We start from the raw sequence: 13,905 nt of genomic DNA, 5'->3' as shown, positions 1-13,905 counted from the left end.
GTTGGCCCCATCAAGCTTGTGTTGCTAGGCCTGTTGTAGGCCCCATCCCCACCTTTAGCCTTTGCTAAAGATAAGTGTTCCCTTGCTAGTACTGATAAAAGCACCCTCATCCCCCCTCCTCAAACCGCCCCCCCTCCCTCCCCCCCAAAAAAAAAGAAAGAAAGAACGGTATCTGCATATGCATCATGGGATTCAAACGTGCAGTTTAACTTTCATGTTCAGTTCAACCTGGAGATTGGAAGAGCAAGCATGTCTGGAGAGGCATACCTTTGATCACGTACCTTTGATGCCTGAATTGGCTTCTCAGCACTCCTAAGAGGGTAGCTGTTTGGTTCTTTCCCAGTTTTCCAATATAAGCAAATGGGATTAAGAAATTCAGAACTCACAAACCATGTTTTTAATTAAAATTACTATACAAAAGTTTTATGGCCTTGATGTTCCAATGAAAGCAACGAGGGGTGCCGAATACGATCTTCCACGTGATGCTTCTGTGCTGTACTAACTTCTCTCACAACAAATCCCCCATACATGACATCCCTATTGTCCATGACAGGGATGGAACGACAGTCGAAGCCTCCTGCAGCACATTCTGCAGCCTTGCAGTCTTTGTTACAGACCGTCGACTTCTTGTTGTGGGGTTGGGCCCTCCTACTCTCATGCATCATTTGTGTTATCAGCTGCATGATAATATGCACATGAACTAGGATTTCCACTACCAAAACCTTGGCCCATGAGACTCGAATTATCATTGGTGCAACAAATATTCCTGGTTACAGAGCCAGCACACAAAGTCTCAGTCTTGCAACAAAGGCTGCCTGCTGATCCCAAGTAAGGATTTTGCAGCTCAGCAACATTACTTCCAGTCCCTAATTTCTCAGGTATGGTAGCTACAGCAGGAGAGCAATCAACGAATTGGTACCCTGACTTTTCTACACCACACTGTCCATGATAACCTTGAGCATCGTGATGATCATTGTAGCAACTACTATCATGAGGCCTTACTACCCCTTCATCTTTTCTCACGTTGCAGCAAACTGAACTGTTAGAAAGCCTTGGCCCTGAGCAAGTTGCTTCAGCCTTAGAAATAGTAGCTGCAGTAAATGAGCAGTCAAAATTTTGGCAATCCTTCGTACAGGTGTCTTTCTGGCACAATCTCCTTGTTATTCCACTACTTGAGCTCTGACCATTCAATTCACAACATGCTTTTTCTATGCAACAGTTCACAAGATGATCTTGACCATAGTTACAATCCTGTGGCCTTACAACCCGTTCATCTTTTCTTGGTTTGCAGCCGCAAACTGAACTGCTTGGTGTCGGACAACCAGTTCCACCCTCGGGTATGGTAAGCACAGTAGAACAACAATCTGTGTCTTCGCAATCCTTTGAGCAGTCGTCTTTCTGGCACAGCCTCTTTCTTATTCCACTAGGGTTCTTAGCATTCAGTTGACAGCATGGCTTTGACACACATCTGTTCGCACAAGAACCACCATCCTGTGGGCTTACTGCCCCTTCATCTTTTTTTGATTTGCAGCAAACTGAACTTCCTGGAAGCCTTGGCTTCAAACAGCTGGCTCCACACTCCGATGATTTCCCAGACTGGTTACCACTCTTATACCTACCTAGCAAGAGCATACTATTGAAAATTACAGCAAGACAAGCACCCATATCTGCAAGAACTGCACCCCATAGAGATGCAAACCCTGCCATAGCAAGAGCAACAACAAGCACCTTTACTGCAACTGAAACAAATATGTTCTGTTGGATCTTTCTGCGGACCCTTTGACTAAGCTCCACAGCAGCTGCCAGCTTTCTGAGATCATTTGTCATAAGAGCGATATCAGCAGTCTCCATTGCAACAGCAGTACCAGCAACACCCATAGCAATACCAACATCTGCAGCAGCTAGAGCTGGAGCATCGTTTATACCATCGCCAACCATGCCAGTTGACCCTATTGTTTTCAATTGCTTAAGTACCTCCACTTTGTCTTCAGGAAGCAATTGAGCATGCACTTCTATTTCCCCCAACTGCAACAAAGCAAGCAGCAGACTTCTGAGCCCAATGACAGATGCATATTCGCATATCTCCACTATTTTCTGTCCCTGGACTTTCCAAGGAGTTAATTTTATGGTAATGAAAATAGCGATTTCACAAATTAATGGTTCCCAATTACCTTCATACATGCAGCATTTGCTGCAGCCACACTGTCTCCTGTGAGCATGGCAATCCGAAGACCCAAGTTCTGGCCACACAGTGTATCCAAACAATCGATAATCAATTTCCTCAGAAAGGCAGCATTCCCTTTATCTTGAGATGTAACAACCTTCTGATCAATTCTTCTAGAGGAAGGTCTCAAAAGCAAGTATCTGTAGTGGTGGCTAGTAATTAAAACCATCACAATCTTACCCTCATGTTACTGACAGCTTCAAGTGCTTCTGGTCGAAGTTGATCACCAGCACACAAAATTCCTACAGGCATGCCATCCAAACCAACCCAGCAAATAGTCCACCCCTGGCTTCTCCAATTTTCCAGCATGCTTGATTCGTTGTTTTCAGCTACAGCTACAGAACATATGGTGAATTGGTAATATTGATATTCAACGAAAGAACCAAGGTCTCAAATCTTACTCTCACCTTTTGACAAAAGCACAACAGCATACCTTCAGTCCAAAGGAGCCGACTTGCTAGACGGTCATTCCCAATGTGAATTTTGTGGCCATCGACTATACCACTGACACCTTCTCCAACTAGTATTGTAAAGTCTTCAACCTCACCAGAGGGCTCAATCCCTTGCAACTTTGCATGTGCGACCAGTGCTGAGGCCATTGGGTGGTTTGATTTGCTTTCTATACATGCAACCCTTCAAAACAGAATCAAACCAAATAAGTTGAATATGCACTTTTCTTCATCGAAACACTCCCTGAACTTCAGATCTGTCCAAAAGTGCATTTACCAGTAAAGGAGTTTCTTCAAGTCTGTGTTACCCAGAGGCCACACCTCTGCCACTTGGAAAAGGCCCTCAGTTAGAGTCCCCGTCTTGTCCATTGCAACAACCTTAATCTTTGCAAGAGCTTCGAGACAGCTACCACCTTTCACAATAAGACCCATTCGAGCAGCTCGAGCAATTGCACAAGTTGTGGTGACAGGTGTTGATATAACCAGAGCACAGGGGCAAGCCACCACAATGAGAACAAGTGCCAGGTATAACCAGTGCCGCATATTATGGGGATGCACAGACAAAGGAATGGTCGCAACTCCTAAAGCAACGACCACCACAACTGCAAATGAAAAGAAACAGCATCCTTTAAGATCATAGAAACCAGCCTCCCTTGGCGGAGAGGACCAGACCTGGGTGTATAGAGGCAAGAGGGAGACATTTATCCCCATCACCATCAAACCAGTCTGCTGAAATTTCTATCTCACCTGGAGTGTAATATTTTGCAAACTTTTCCACCAGTAGATCCACGTGAGAACGCTGAGTTTGAGCTTCCTCTACTAACTTGACCATCCTCGATACTGCAGAATCCTCAGCCAAGGCAGTTGTCTCGACACAAATAAATCCTGATGAATACACCCAATTTTAGGTGACTTTATCTGGTGGTTGTACCTGAAAAATCTTAACATCTTTGAAACTAAGGACATACCTTCCATATTCATTGTTCCAGCCCATACAATTGCTCCAGCCTCTTTCGCTACAGGGAATGATTCCCCAGTCAAACTGCTCTCATCTACTAAGCTTTTTCCAGAGATCACAATGCCATCAATTGGTATTAGCTCTCCGGCTTTCACAGAAAGCTTTGTCCCAATTCCAACCCCGGAGACTGGAACTTTCACTCCATTGTCAGCAAGAACACAATTCTGGGGGACTAAACTCGACACAGATGATATGGCCAATCTAGCCTGCCCATACATACAGCCTCATATCATTTTTTTAAATTAAGACAAAGAGACCTTGAAATACCCTTGATGTAAAAGAACATATTCAAGGTGTAAAGGCAGGAAGAAGAATGAGTGCTTCAAAATCACCTTGTCACTGGATCGAGACTCAAGCCAGTCTGCAAGTGTATACAGAAAGGCAATTGACCCTGCTTCCAAGTAATCTCCTAGTCCGATAGCACCACCAACTGTGACACATACAAATACAACCACAATGTCATCACTCCAGCATATTATCATCTTTTGATGCAGAAGTCAAGAACATCTTGTCTCAAGGGATATGCTTAGGTATAAGGTCTTGCTACGAATCCTTAAGAGAGGAACCTGCCTGCTATGAGCATCAGGACATTAATGTCCAATTTCAAGCGTCGCAATGAGACTATAGCTTTCAAAATTATGGGTGGTGTGCCAACTGCCACTGCACCTAAACCGACCCATCGTAATGGACTGTATATATAATGGAAAAAGGTTACCGCTACCAATAAGCCAGAAGCCAATGTATAGGGACTAGGCCATTTGTGGACTGCCTTCCACTCCCCAGGGTGATGAATACTGGCTTCTAGCCTTGCATCATTCAAGCATTTCACTGGATATACACACAAATCAAACTATCAGATTCTGATCGATCTTCCTCAACATTCTTGTCCACTTCCAAATTTGAAAAACAAGTCAGCCTTAAATCTTGTAAAAATTGCACGACTTTGCTGTAGCACAATTTCAAAATGCAAAAATTCAAGCTACAAAAAATGACGAGCATACATAATCACTTGCCAGGCTTAACAGACAAAGATTTCTACCTAATTGTGCAGCTGGAGTTACTAGTGGGTCATGGCATACTGTCACAGTTTTGGCTACAACGTTTACTGATATATCTTGAACTCCAGGCAGAGGCTCCAAAATCTTCTTCACAAGAGGAGCTTCTGCAGGACAGCAAATTCCCAAAACATCTATGGTAGTTCTCTGCAAAGGTCCCACTTCACTACCTATGTTCAATTTTAAGGCCCCTTCTTCCAAAAGTCGTTTCTCCAGATGAAATGATCGCAACAAAGGGCGAGAGCTATCACTTGAAAGCTGAGTGCCCAAAGCAGCACTGGAACAGACGTTTTGGGAAATTGTATCAGCTGGAATAATATCATCATGGACTTCAAGTTGTGGAACCTCGTAGGAGAAGAGATCAAACCATTGTCTAGCACATTTTTTCAATCTTCCATACGATTCTCCAACCTTCACAAGACGCCCGTGCCTGATAAACTGGGATGCACCATCGTCATTGACATATGCATGGCTCAGCATAAATGAACCATCACTCATAGGTACCAACCAATCAAGGTGATCTCCATGGGCAATTTGATCATGGCCACAGTCTTCCTTGTGTAAATGGTGTTTTTCATCAGAAAGATCCTTAAAGCAAGCACCTGGTAGGTCCCATGGCATGGGAAGGGCACATCCTGCTTCGTTCATACACTAAAAACATTAAAAACAATCAGTTGCAGGTTGAAGAAATTTCTTGCAGTGCTTCATATTCACAAAGTCATCCCATGTGTGTGGGTGAGAGAACCTACCAATGACAAAATTCGAGCATACAGGAATATACTTTGACAGCACTTGGAACAAAAATATTATTCACTTCAAAAGTTCTAAAAAAGAAAAACGTCAAAGAAATCCAAGCTATAACAGAATCTACTCGCTAGCATTTCAGAGACCAAAATCTGGTAATGACGAAGCCCACTTACCAAACCACGTTTTTAAATATCCAGTATCGTGCTAGCATTTACCAAACCACGTTTTCCATTTAGCCCATAGCTCTTTGAAGACAACCTTAAGAAGGCGCAGCAGGCATGAAGCCAAACAAAAATTGGATCTATAACAGCACTAAGAGGTACCTACAGAGGTATATGCCGGCAGCCACATAGCCAAGGACCATATAAATGTGTAAGAAACGAGCAATGAGCTCTAGTGAGGTTACCTTAGTGTGGGAGTAAGGCTAGACAGTGGTGTGGAGGGGTTTTACTAGGAGCATTTGATGTCATTTGGAGACATTTAGAGGCTTTGGCCATGAGAGGTTGCCACACAGGAACTCCCTCCCTTCAATATATCCATCACAGTTTCCTTTTTTCTGTGAAATCTGTCGCAGTTTTCTCCGGCTTCCTATCCTTTATACAACTTGCCTCCTCTACGTCACTTGCTCTATAACTCTCCCTCGATCCATCCCTGTTATTTTCTTTCACTGCCTCTATCCACCACCCAGTGCATCACTAGCCGTACCCTCTTTCACTCAAATGGTAACAGAGCTATGTTCTTAGTTGCAACTTCCCAGCTATATTCTAGCTCCAGCTCACGCATCTTTTGATGCATGGTTATACCCATCATTGAAGGCATATGTTGGAGGTGAGGTACCGTATACGCCTCTGCATCTTGAGTTTTAGAGGAGTTGGAGGGGTACCATTTGTACTTTTGTATAATATTTATTATTTAAAATATCAGCAAGCATGCATATAAAATTTTTGAAGACAAAAATTTCAAAGTATCACCGCTTATAACATACAAACTTTGAAAGTGCGCGACATAATTCATATGCATTTGTCTTTTAAATTCATCCTTCAGCTAGCATTTAAACTAAAATCGGGACGACAAAGAATTAAGAGAGCTGCAAATTTTAAGATTTAAACCCCAAAACTATCCACAGTGATTGCCACGAACACATTACAAACTTGTTTAAGTGATAAATGCAGGTATAGTAGATTTGTCAACGAGTGTATGACATCACACATGTCAATGGTCATAAGACACAATAAGGGATGATAGGATGTATATAATGACATCAACAATACATCAAGAACTCAAAAGTCTACACACAATCTTATATGGTACGACGAGGATTGGAAATTAATACGAATTTCACAATAGTGTAAGAGCCTAGAGTTATTCAAATGTCTAGGGACATGACCACCGGAAACAAACAAAAGGCATGATTGCCCCTCAAAAAGCATGTAGAAGTGATCACCCTCTCCCCCCAAAAAAGTAACCAAATGAATTTCATTCATGTGGCCTGCCCAAAGAGAGACGAAGGAGAGAGAGAGAGAGAAGAAGGAGAAGAAGAAGAAGAGAGAGAGAGTGAGTAAAAGGGGGAGAAAAAGATGGGATGCAAATAGCAAAAGAGAAAGAGAGAGAAGAAGGAAGAGAGAGAAGCCCAATCATAAAAATCCAAATGCTAATTTCGAAAACACATCTTTTTCTCATCTCCAACTAGAACCTCCAATTAGTCACGCCAAGGCCAAAAAACCGCGCAGACACAGACAAAAAACAGAAGTTGAGGATCGGGCAGTCACGTTTCGCTACCTCCTCATTTCTTCGGCGTTGTTAGTACTAACCTCCTCCAAAAGCACCTCTTCCATAATCTCTCCGCGATGAACGTGTGCGTGAATATGACCACCTTCTCGAAGGCAGCATTGCTCGGATCTCGGATCTCCTACACCCTTGTTGTGATTCGTAAAGCAGAGCTGGGGCGCTTCGCATTGCAGAGAGAGCAAGGGCGGAACCGAAACATAAGAGAATTTGCCACCTTCGAATACGAGTAAATGATTGTCTAAATGGTGATGGGTCTGCAAGAATATAAGCAAACAACACAACGAAAGGTTAGGCAGAGACCGGAATTGAGAAATCTTTCCACGACAAAACACAATTTCATCAACACAGTGAGTATTTTCTGTCTAAGAAGAAACTGCCGGAAAAGATTGAACTTCCCAGCAGCCCAACACATGCACAAAACGATCGAAACGATCGAGAGAACGTAAGCAACTCGTTTGGATTGGATTCCAAGCAAACCAACGGAACCAAACCAAAAGAGAAGAGAAGCAAATCTCGACAGAATATGGCCACTATCGATCAGCACATAGTGCACCTTGGAAGGGGGTGCAATGAGGTGAGGAGCTAGCATAGGCTCCATAGCTGAGATCGTATGAAACACGAACAAGAGAAGAATAGCTTGTGGAACGTGATAATCATATGAGTACCACCCCACCCCAGGTCAGTACCAACCTCAGCTACACCCTCTCTGTGTGGGTGTTTCCCAAGGTTAGTCTTCACCTCAGTCTTCACCTCACTCAGTACCACCCCAGGTCATATGAGTACCACCCCACCCCAGGTCAGTACCAACCTCAGCTACACCCTCTGTGTGGGTGTTTCCCAAGGTTAGTCTTCACCTCACTGAGTACCACCTTGTGGGAGTGTAGGGTTTCCAAGTTCAGGGCCAGCTTAAACCTCCAAGTTCTGATGTGTACCACTTTTTGGGCCGAGGGAAGTGGGCAGTTCCCAAGTTCAGGCGCCACCTGAGCTGAATCCTCCAACTGCTCATGAGTATCACTTGGGGTGGGCGGGGTAGGGGGGAGTAAAGGGGGGGGTCCAAGTTCAAGCATCGCCTGAGCTCAAGCCTCCAAGTGCTTATGAGTACCACTTGGGCGAGGGGGAGGGGGGGGTGTCTAAGTTGAACAGTCGCCTAAGCTCAAGCCTCCTAGTGCTAATGAGTACCCACCTCGGGCGAGTTTTAAAAACTGACGTCTCCTAGGCTCAAGCCCCTAAGGCACAAGTGGAATCTAGTGAAAGCAAGGCACTCGTGCTTGCCCTCAAGAATGACTCCACATCTCATACCTCACTTCCCACCATGCGAAAACAATTAAGAAACAACTTGCTTGAAGCAATAAATACAAGAGTGCTACAAAAGCCGTACTAAATGAAACTCCGCTATACAGGATTCGCTTACAACCTCAAGTCTTTAGAATGTGGCCAAATGCATCAAGGTTATTGTTTGGCCGAGCAATGGAGAGTTCTCACAAAGTGAACTAGTCCTCAATAACTATGCACATGATGCATGACATGTAATAATCTAAATAAAATGAACCAAACATGCAAGATTGCCACCCTTGTCTTACGTATATCGCATCTCAAGTTCAAGGAAGTTCTCAAACTCTCTCTTGATAAATAAATGGTTTTTCTTTGGTTTCCAAAGGATCTCAATGCGCATGCATGCCAAAAGCAACCTCGGGTTGCTGATGAAAATGGAAAACTCTATTAATTTTGTAAAAGACAATGCCCAAAGCAATAGCGACAAAGTGACGCGTGAGAATCCCCCAAGTGCTACTTACAATCACAATGTAATGTATAATGTTAATGTCAAGTCAAGACTATGACTTTGATCTTTAGATTTTTAATTTTGATCCTAACTTTACTAAATGATAAATTTCCAAGTCATGTCACATGCATGGCTTTCAACTTTACATATAGATTTATTTTGTAATACACATGTTCAATATTTGTTGATTGATCCATTTACATTTTTTCAATAACGTATCCCTTATAATGTCCCCTACTATGAGAAGTATCATGTCCCCCTACTTATCCCTTATTAAGAGAAAATCGGCACCCCATATTTCCACTTTTTTCCTAATGGAAAAATTCAAAAAAATCCCCCAAAAATCGATATGTCAACTATCTATTTTAACTGTGGGGGCTTGCTCTCTCTATGGGGACCCATTATGGGTAGAAACTTAAGACTTGCACGAAGGGTCCATTTAGTACATGAGTGGGGACACATGTATTTTGGAGCACCCAGCGATGGACACAAATGCCCCCTTTCAACCAAGGCATCATTAGAAGGGGGACTCCCGTCCTACCTCATTAATGCCCTCTGTCTTTGCCCTTATGTTCGTTGCCTCCACCCCCCTTTCCTTTTAACTCTCCCCCCCACTTGATTAATTGGATTACACTTAAGGAGCGTATCCATTAACAATCTCAAGAAGGAAGTAGAAAATGACCCAATCCAAATGGCAAGATACAATGTTCTCATAAAAATTAAGTTGTTGAAAAGTCTAAAAAGATTCTGTTGAAGAGGAGACATAACGTTGCTTGATAGAGAAAAAGATATTAAACTTATCAATACTTATCCCTTGCAAAGATTTTTTAAGGATTAATGAATAAAATGTCTCCTCTATTTTGAATGCCAATTTCAATGTCAAAAAATGTTAGAAATGTAGGGAGAAAGGTGACTAATTATTGTGAAAGTTCACTCCCAAAAATATAATCAATTTCTTGGTAGAGGGAAAAATGGTTAGAAACGTAAAGGGGAAAGGTGAGTAATTATTATGAAAGTTCACTCCCAAAAATATAATTAATTACTTGGTAGAGGGGAAAAGTGGAGAGGTTAGGTCAAACCAAGTTCCAAGTTGAATCTCAACTTTAACATTTTTTTGCCTCACTATCTTAATGCTAATGTAAAGATCTCTCTCTCTCTCTCTCTCTCTCTTGTTAATCCTATTTTGCTTTCACTTTTCTTGTTACTAAACTATGTTTATGGGCTAATAGGATAGAGATGCACTTTGATTCTTTTATAAAAGAAACTTGTAATTCTTGATGAGTTATACTTTGTTTTCTTCGTAGAGATGGCATGAAGAATACTTAGGTTGGTGATATGACCCAATTTAAGACCTCCTTGTACTTTTGGAAGACTTACCTTTGGCAACAAAGTAGTTAGTACCTGGTCCACAGCACATGCAGGACTAAGAATTTCAACCCAAAGAGATGGGGACTAATACTAGAGGAAAGGATTCTCCTCCAACTTACACTAACTGTACACATGAAGTAATGCCTCTCCTCATGCATGGATTCTCTACGGACGATCATCACAAAAACAACTTCTAGAATCCTAACATAGACATTGATATTGCTCGGGTCACTTCCGTCCACTTTCCTCCCTTGCTCAATACGAACAACGCTCCCTTGAAAGAGTATGAGCTACGAGGCACTAGCATTATGCTCTCCCAGTCGCCAAATACTGGCAGTAGACTCCCCAAGTCAACAGCAAGGCCCTCTTATGCGGGCGTGGTCCAAGAATTCAAAGGAGGTTTATTCACTCCCCCGTTCACACGTCGTTCTTTTGATGGCTGCCAGCAATGGTGGACAAGGAGAATCAAACGAGAGACTTAACTCCTTCCAACAACGAGCCACAAATGGAAATACCCAGGGCGCATTAGGAAAGCCAAGACAGGACCCCGGCCAATGGTCAAAAGACAAGCTCCACTAATGCAAGCTCTTCGAGGAAGGGGGGATTCTGAGCCAGGAAGAAACGAACATGCAATTGTCCACCAGGAGCTCCGACACCAACGCAATACTTGGGAGCAGAACAGGAAGCCACTCAGAGAGAAGAACAGTTGCCCCCCCCCGCCCGGTATCACCAGTGATGGTGCAGATGGAGGGCCCAAGCTAGCAGACAGCAAAATCCAAGCTAAAAACAATGCACCAAAGGATCCATGACCACATCAGCAAGAGGTTCACCAACCTGAAGATGAGGAGAAATCATTTGCTAAAGGTAAAGTGGTTGCTTTCCCAGACAAGGATAGATTAGAACAGTTGGCTTTCATCCCATGCTTTAATTGGTTATCTCCCAAGACCCAGACCTCCTGTTGCCTTTCTTGAGGGTTGGCTGAGGAATAATTGGATTAAAAAAGGTTTAGTGGTCACTAGTGTGAGGTTTCTCAAAAGAGGCTTCTTTTTCTTCTTATTTGAGACTGAAGACATGGCTTAGAAATCCTTACACCATGCCCTTTGGACTATTAGACATCAACCTCTATACTTAGAATTTTGGACCAAGGATTTCAACCGAGACAAGCCTAGATCTACATTTGTCCCTGTGTGGGTTGAACTCCCTAACCTCCCCTTTTCTCTGGCAAATCAAGCTCCTAACCTTTGTAGAAGCTTAGGGTAGGTCATTGATGTAGAGAAAGAACAGTTAATTAATCCCAAAGGACACCCTCAAGTATGTGTCAAGCTGAATGTTGCTGTGAGTAACTCCCAGATACCTTGGTAATTATCAATAGGAATGGGAGTGTTTTCATGGAACAACCTTTGGTTTACAAGAACCTACCTAATTCCTGTTTTTTGTGTGGGTTGTCTACCCATACAGTAAAAAGTTGTCCCTTGAAAAGAAACAGCAGGCCTAAGCAAACTCAGGAACAAAACCAACAACAGGACAACTAGACCCCAAGCCCAAGTGGATTGTTAAAGGTCAACAAATGCTGTCTTTGTGCCAACATAGGCTTAGGTAGCACAGAATGTGTGTGTAGAGTAGCAGCAAAGCCCTGTTTGTACTTACATAAGGCTAGGAATAATCTGTCTTAGGAATCCAACTTGCATGTTCTACATGCAAGTTCTACATAATACAATTCCTACATGCATGTTCTTCATGCAAGTTCTACATGCGAGTTCTACATGCAACTCCTACATGCAACATGCGAGTTCTACATGCAACTTCCTACATGAAACTTGCAACTCTTACATGCAACTTCTATATGCAAGTTCTACATGTAGAGAGAGAATGTCGTACAATTCCTACATGCAGAGAGAGAAGCTCTCGAACTTGTATAATACCCCATAATGGAATGAAGCCCATGTCCTAACCTTGCAACTCCTCCTCCCCACTCCTCCAACGTTGCAACCCATCCTCTCCCTCTCCTCCTCCCCCCTCCTCCTCCCTCCTCCTCCTCCCTTCTCTTTCCTTCTCCTCCCTCTCTTCTCCCTCCTCCTCCTCCTCCCTCCTCCTCCTGCCTCCTTCCCCCCCATGCTCTTACACCTTCTTTCTCTCCCCCCCTATGCTCCCCCTGAACCCTTAGTCCCTCAACCCTTGGCCTCCATGATCTACGAGGGAGACAAATTCTTCACCATGTACTCTACCCTAAACCTTGGATTCTCCTTCTAACCCTTAAACGCCTTCTGAACCGTGGAACCTCTTCTAAACTCTGGAACCTTTCTTTGAACCTTGAAACCTCCTTCTAAACCCTGAACCTCCCTCTAAGCCTTAAACTCCTCCTAAACCCTTCAACACCCCAACCCTTTGGCTCAAAAATAGGAAAAGACTACTGAATCCCCTGTTAAACCTCAAGCCATTGTGCAAAATAAGAGAAGAATCTCTCAAGTCAAAGGCCAAAGTGGCCCCCCCAAAAGCCCTACCCCAAGGCATAAAAGGGGGAAAGTAAGAATGGTAAGTAGTCCTTACTCATTCCTCACACTCAATGTTTGTGGATTGACTGACCCATGGAGAGGTCAAGAACTAGTCGACTAGCTGAGAGGAAATTCTTTTTCTCCAACCTTTCTTATCTTGCAAGATGTTAAAGTCACTAATGATACTTTGGAAAATGGCTCAAGAGTATAGACAACAAAAGGATATGGTTTTACATTGATCATGATGAAGGAAGAGGAGGAATTGCAATTGGAATATTATCTTACTACAAAGACTCTGTTCTTAACTGCCATCATGATTTAAATCACAGATGGCTTGCTCTAGAATGCAAGTTGAAAAGGATTTCTTTTACTATAGTTTCAATTTATGCACCAACTGGATCAATGGACAGAAGAGCCACTTGGGATGCAATGATGAGCTTGGGCAGTGACTGTGTTATTCTAGGGGATTTCAATATGGTTGAGAGCTCAAAGGACAGGTGATTACAAAAGGGTTTGTCTTAGAGGCCCTGAACTTCAACTTTGGGCAGACCTCAAGGCAAACCTTCAAGTGGTTGACATAGGTTTACCTAGCATCTACACCTCATCTACACTTGGTTTCAATAGACAGATAGGAGACTTAAGAAGAGAAGCAAGGTTGGACAGAGTATATGTGGCCCAATCTTTAGTAGATCAAGCTTTAGAAGTCAAGCAAAGAACCTTTTCCTCTCTCACCCTTTCAAATCATAAGCCAGTACTAGCTTGGATTGATTTGGGAAATGGGAAAAAAGGTAGTTCCTGGTTTCAAGCAAACACCTCTCTATTCAAACTCTAGACTGTATGGAAACATATTATTGAGAGATGGAATTTATCTTTCTTTGCTACAGATTCTTGCTCCCAGGATGGCAAGATGCTATAGCAAGTGTACAAGCAATTTTCAAAGAGGCTAGAAAGAGCAGAGCTCCCATCAGAGCAAGGAGAATGGAT

The 13,905-nt window shown here is 43.0% G+C and overlaps 1 protein-coding gene across 3 annotated transcripts; it reads right to left on the bottom strand.

Moving 5' to 3' along the window:
* Positions 1-465: 465 nt before the first annotated feature.
* Positions 466-7,893, bottom strand: LOC147885599 (putative inactive cadmium/zinc-transporting ATPase HMA3). 3 transcript variants are annotated; one of them, XM_087396750.1, is made up of 12 exons: positions 7,835-7,893; positions 7,305-7,535; positions 4,731-5,397; positions 4,262-4,519; positions 4,024-4,121; positions 3,642-3,897; positions 3,421-3,558; positions 2,951-3,275; positions 2,658-2,857; positions 2,405-2,553; positions 2,172-2,240; positions 466-2,025 (listed from the first exon to the last, which is right to left on the bottom strand). In XM_087396750.1, the coding sequence occupies exons 1-12, from the start codon at positions 7,877-7,879 to the stop codon at positions 655-657; spliced, it is 3,807 nt and encodes a 1,268-aa protein (XP_087252876.1). In that variant the 5' UTR covers positions 7,880-7,893; the 3' UTR covers positions 466-654. The 3 variants fall into 3 exon arrangements, with proteins under 3 accessions (XP_087252876.1, XP_087252877.1, XP_087252878.1); XM_087396752.1 differs by having other exon boundaries at positions 1,679-1,892; XM_087396751.1 differs by lacking the exon at positions 7,835-7,893 and having other exon boundaries at positions 7,273-7,418.
* Positions 7,894-13,905: the final 6,012 nt, after the last annotated feature.

Source organism: Dipteris shenzhenensis, chromosome 25, assembly GCF_047967505.1.
Source record: "Dipteris shenzhenensis isolate YYH24624 ecotype China chromosome 25, Dip_SZ_1.0, whole genome shotgun sequence".
NCBI classification, from domain to species: Eukaryota; Viridiplantae; Streptophyta; class Polypodiopsida; order Gleicheniales; family Dipteridaceae; genus Dipteris; species Dipteris shenzhenensis.
Note: the sequence above shows the minus strand (reverse complement) of the source record. Positions and strands in the feature narration are given on the sequence as shown.

Bases quoted from the DNA above. Each gene is read 5' to 3' on its own strand.
- LOC147885599 (XM_087396750.1), bottom strand. From the start codon at position 7,879: ATGGAGCCTATGCTAGCTCCTCACCTCATTGCACCCCCTTCCAAG. The intron at 5,398-7,304 runs GTTAGTACTAAC...TAATGTTTTTAG, and splicing joins AAGAGGTGCTTTTGGAGGAG to TGTATGAACGAAGCAGGATG. The intron at 2,858-2,950 runs GTAAATGCACTT...TCTGTTTTGAAG, and splicing joins TTGAAGAAACTCCTTTACTG to GGTTGCATGTATAGAAAGCA.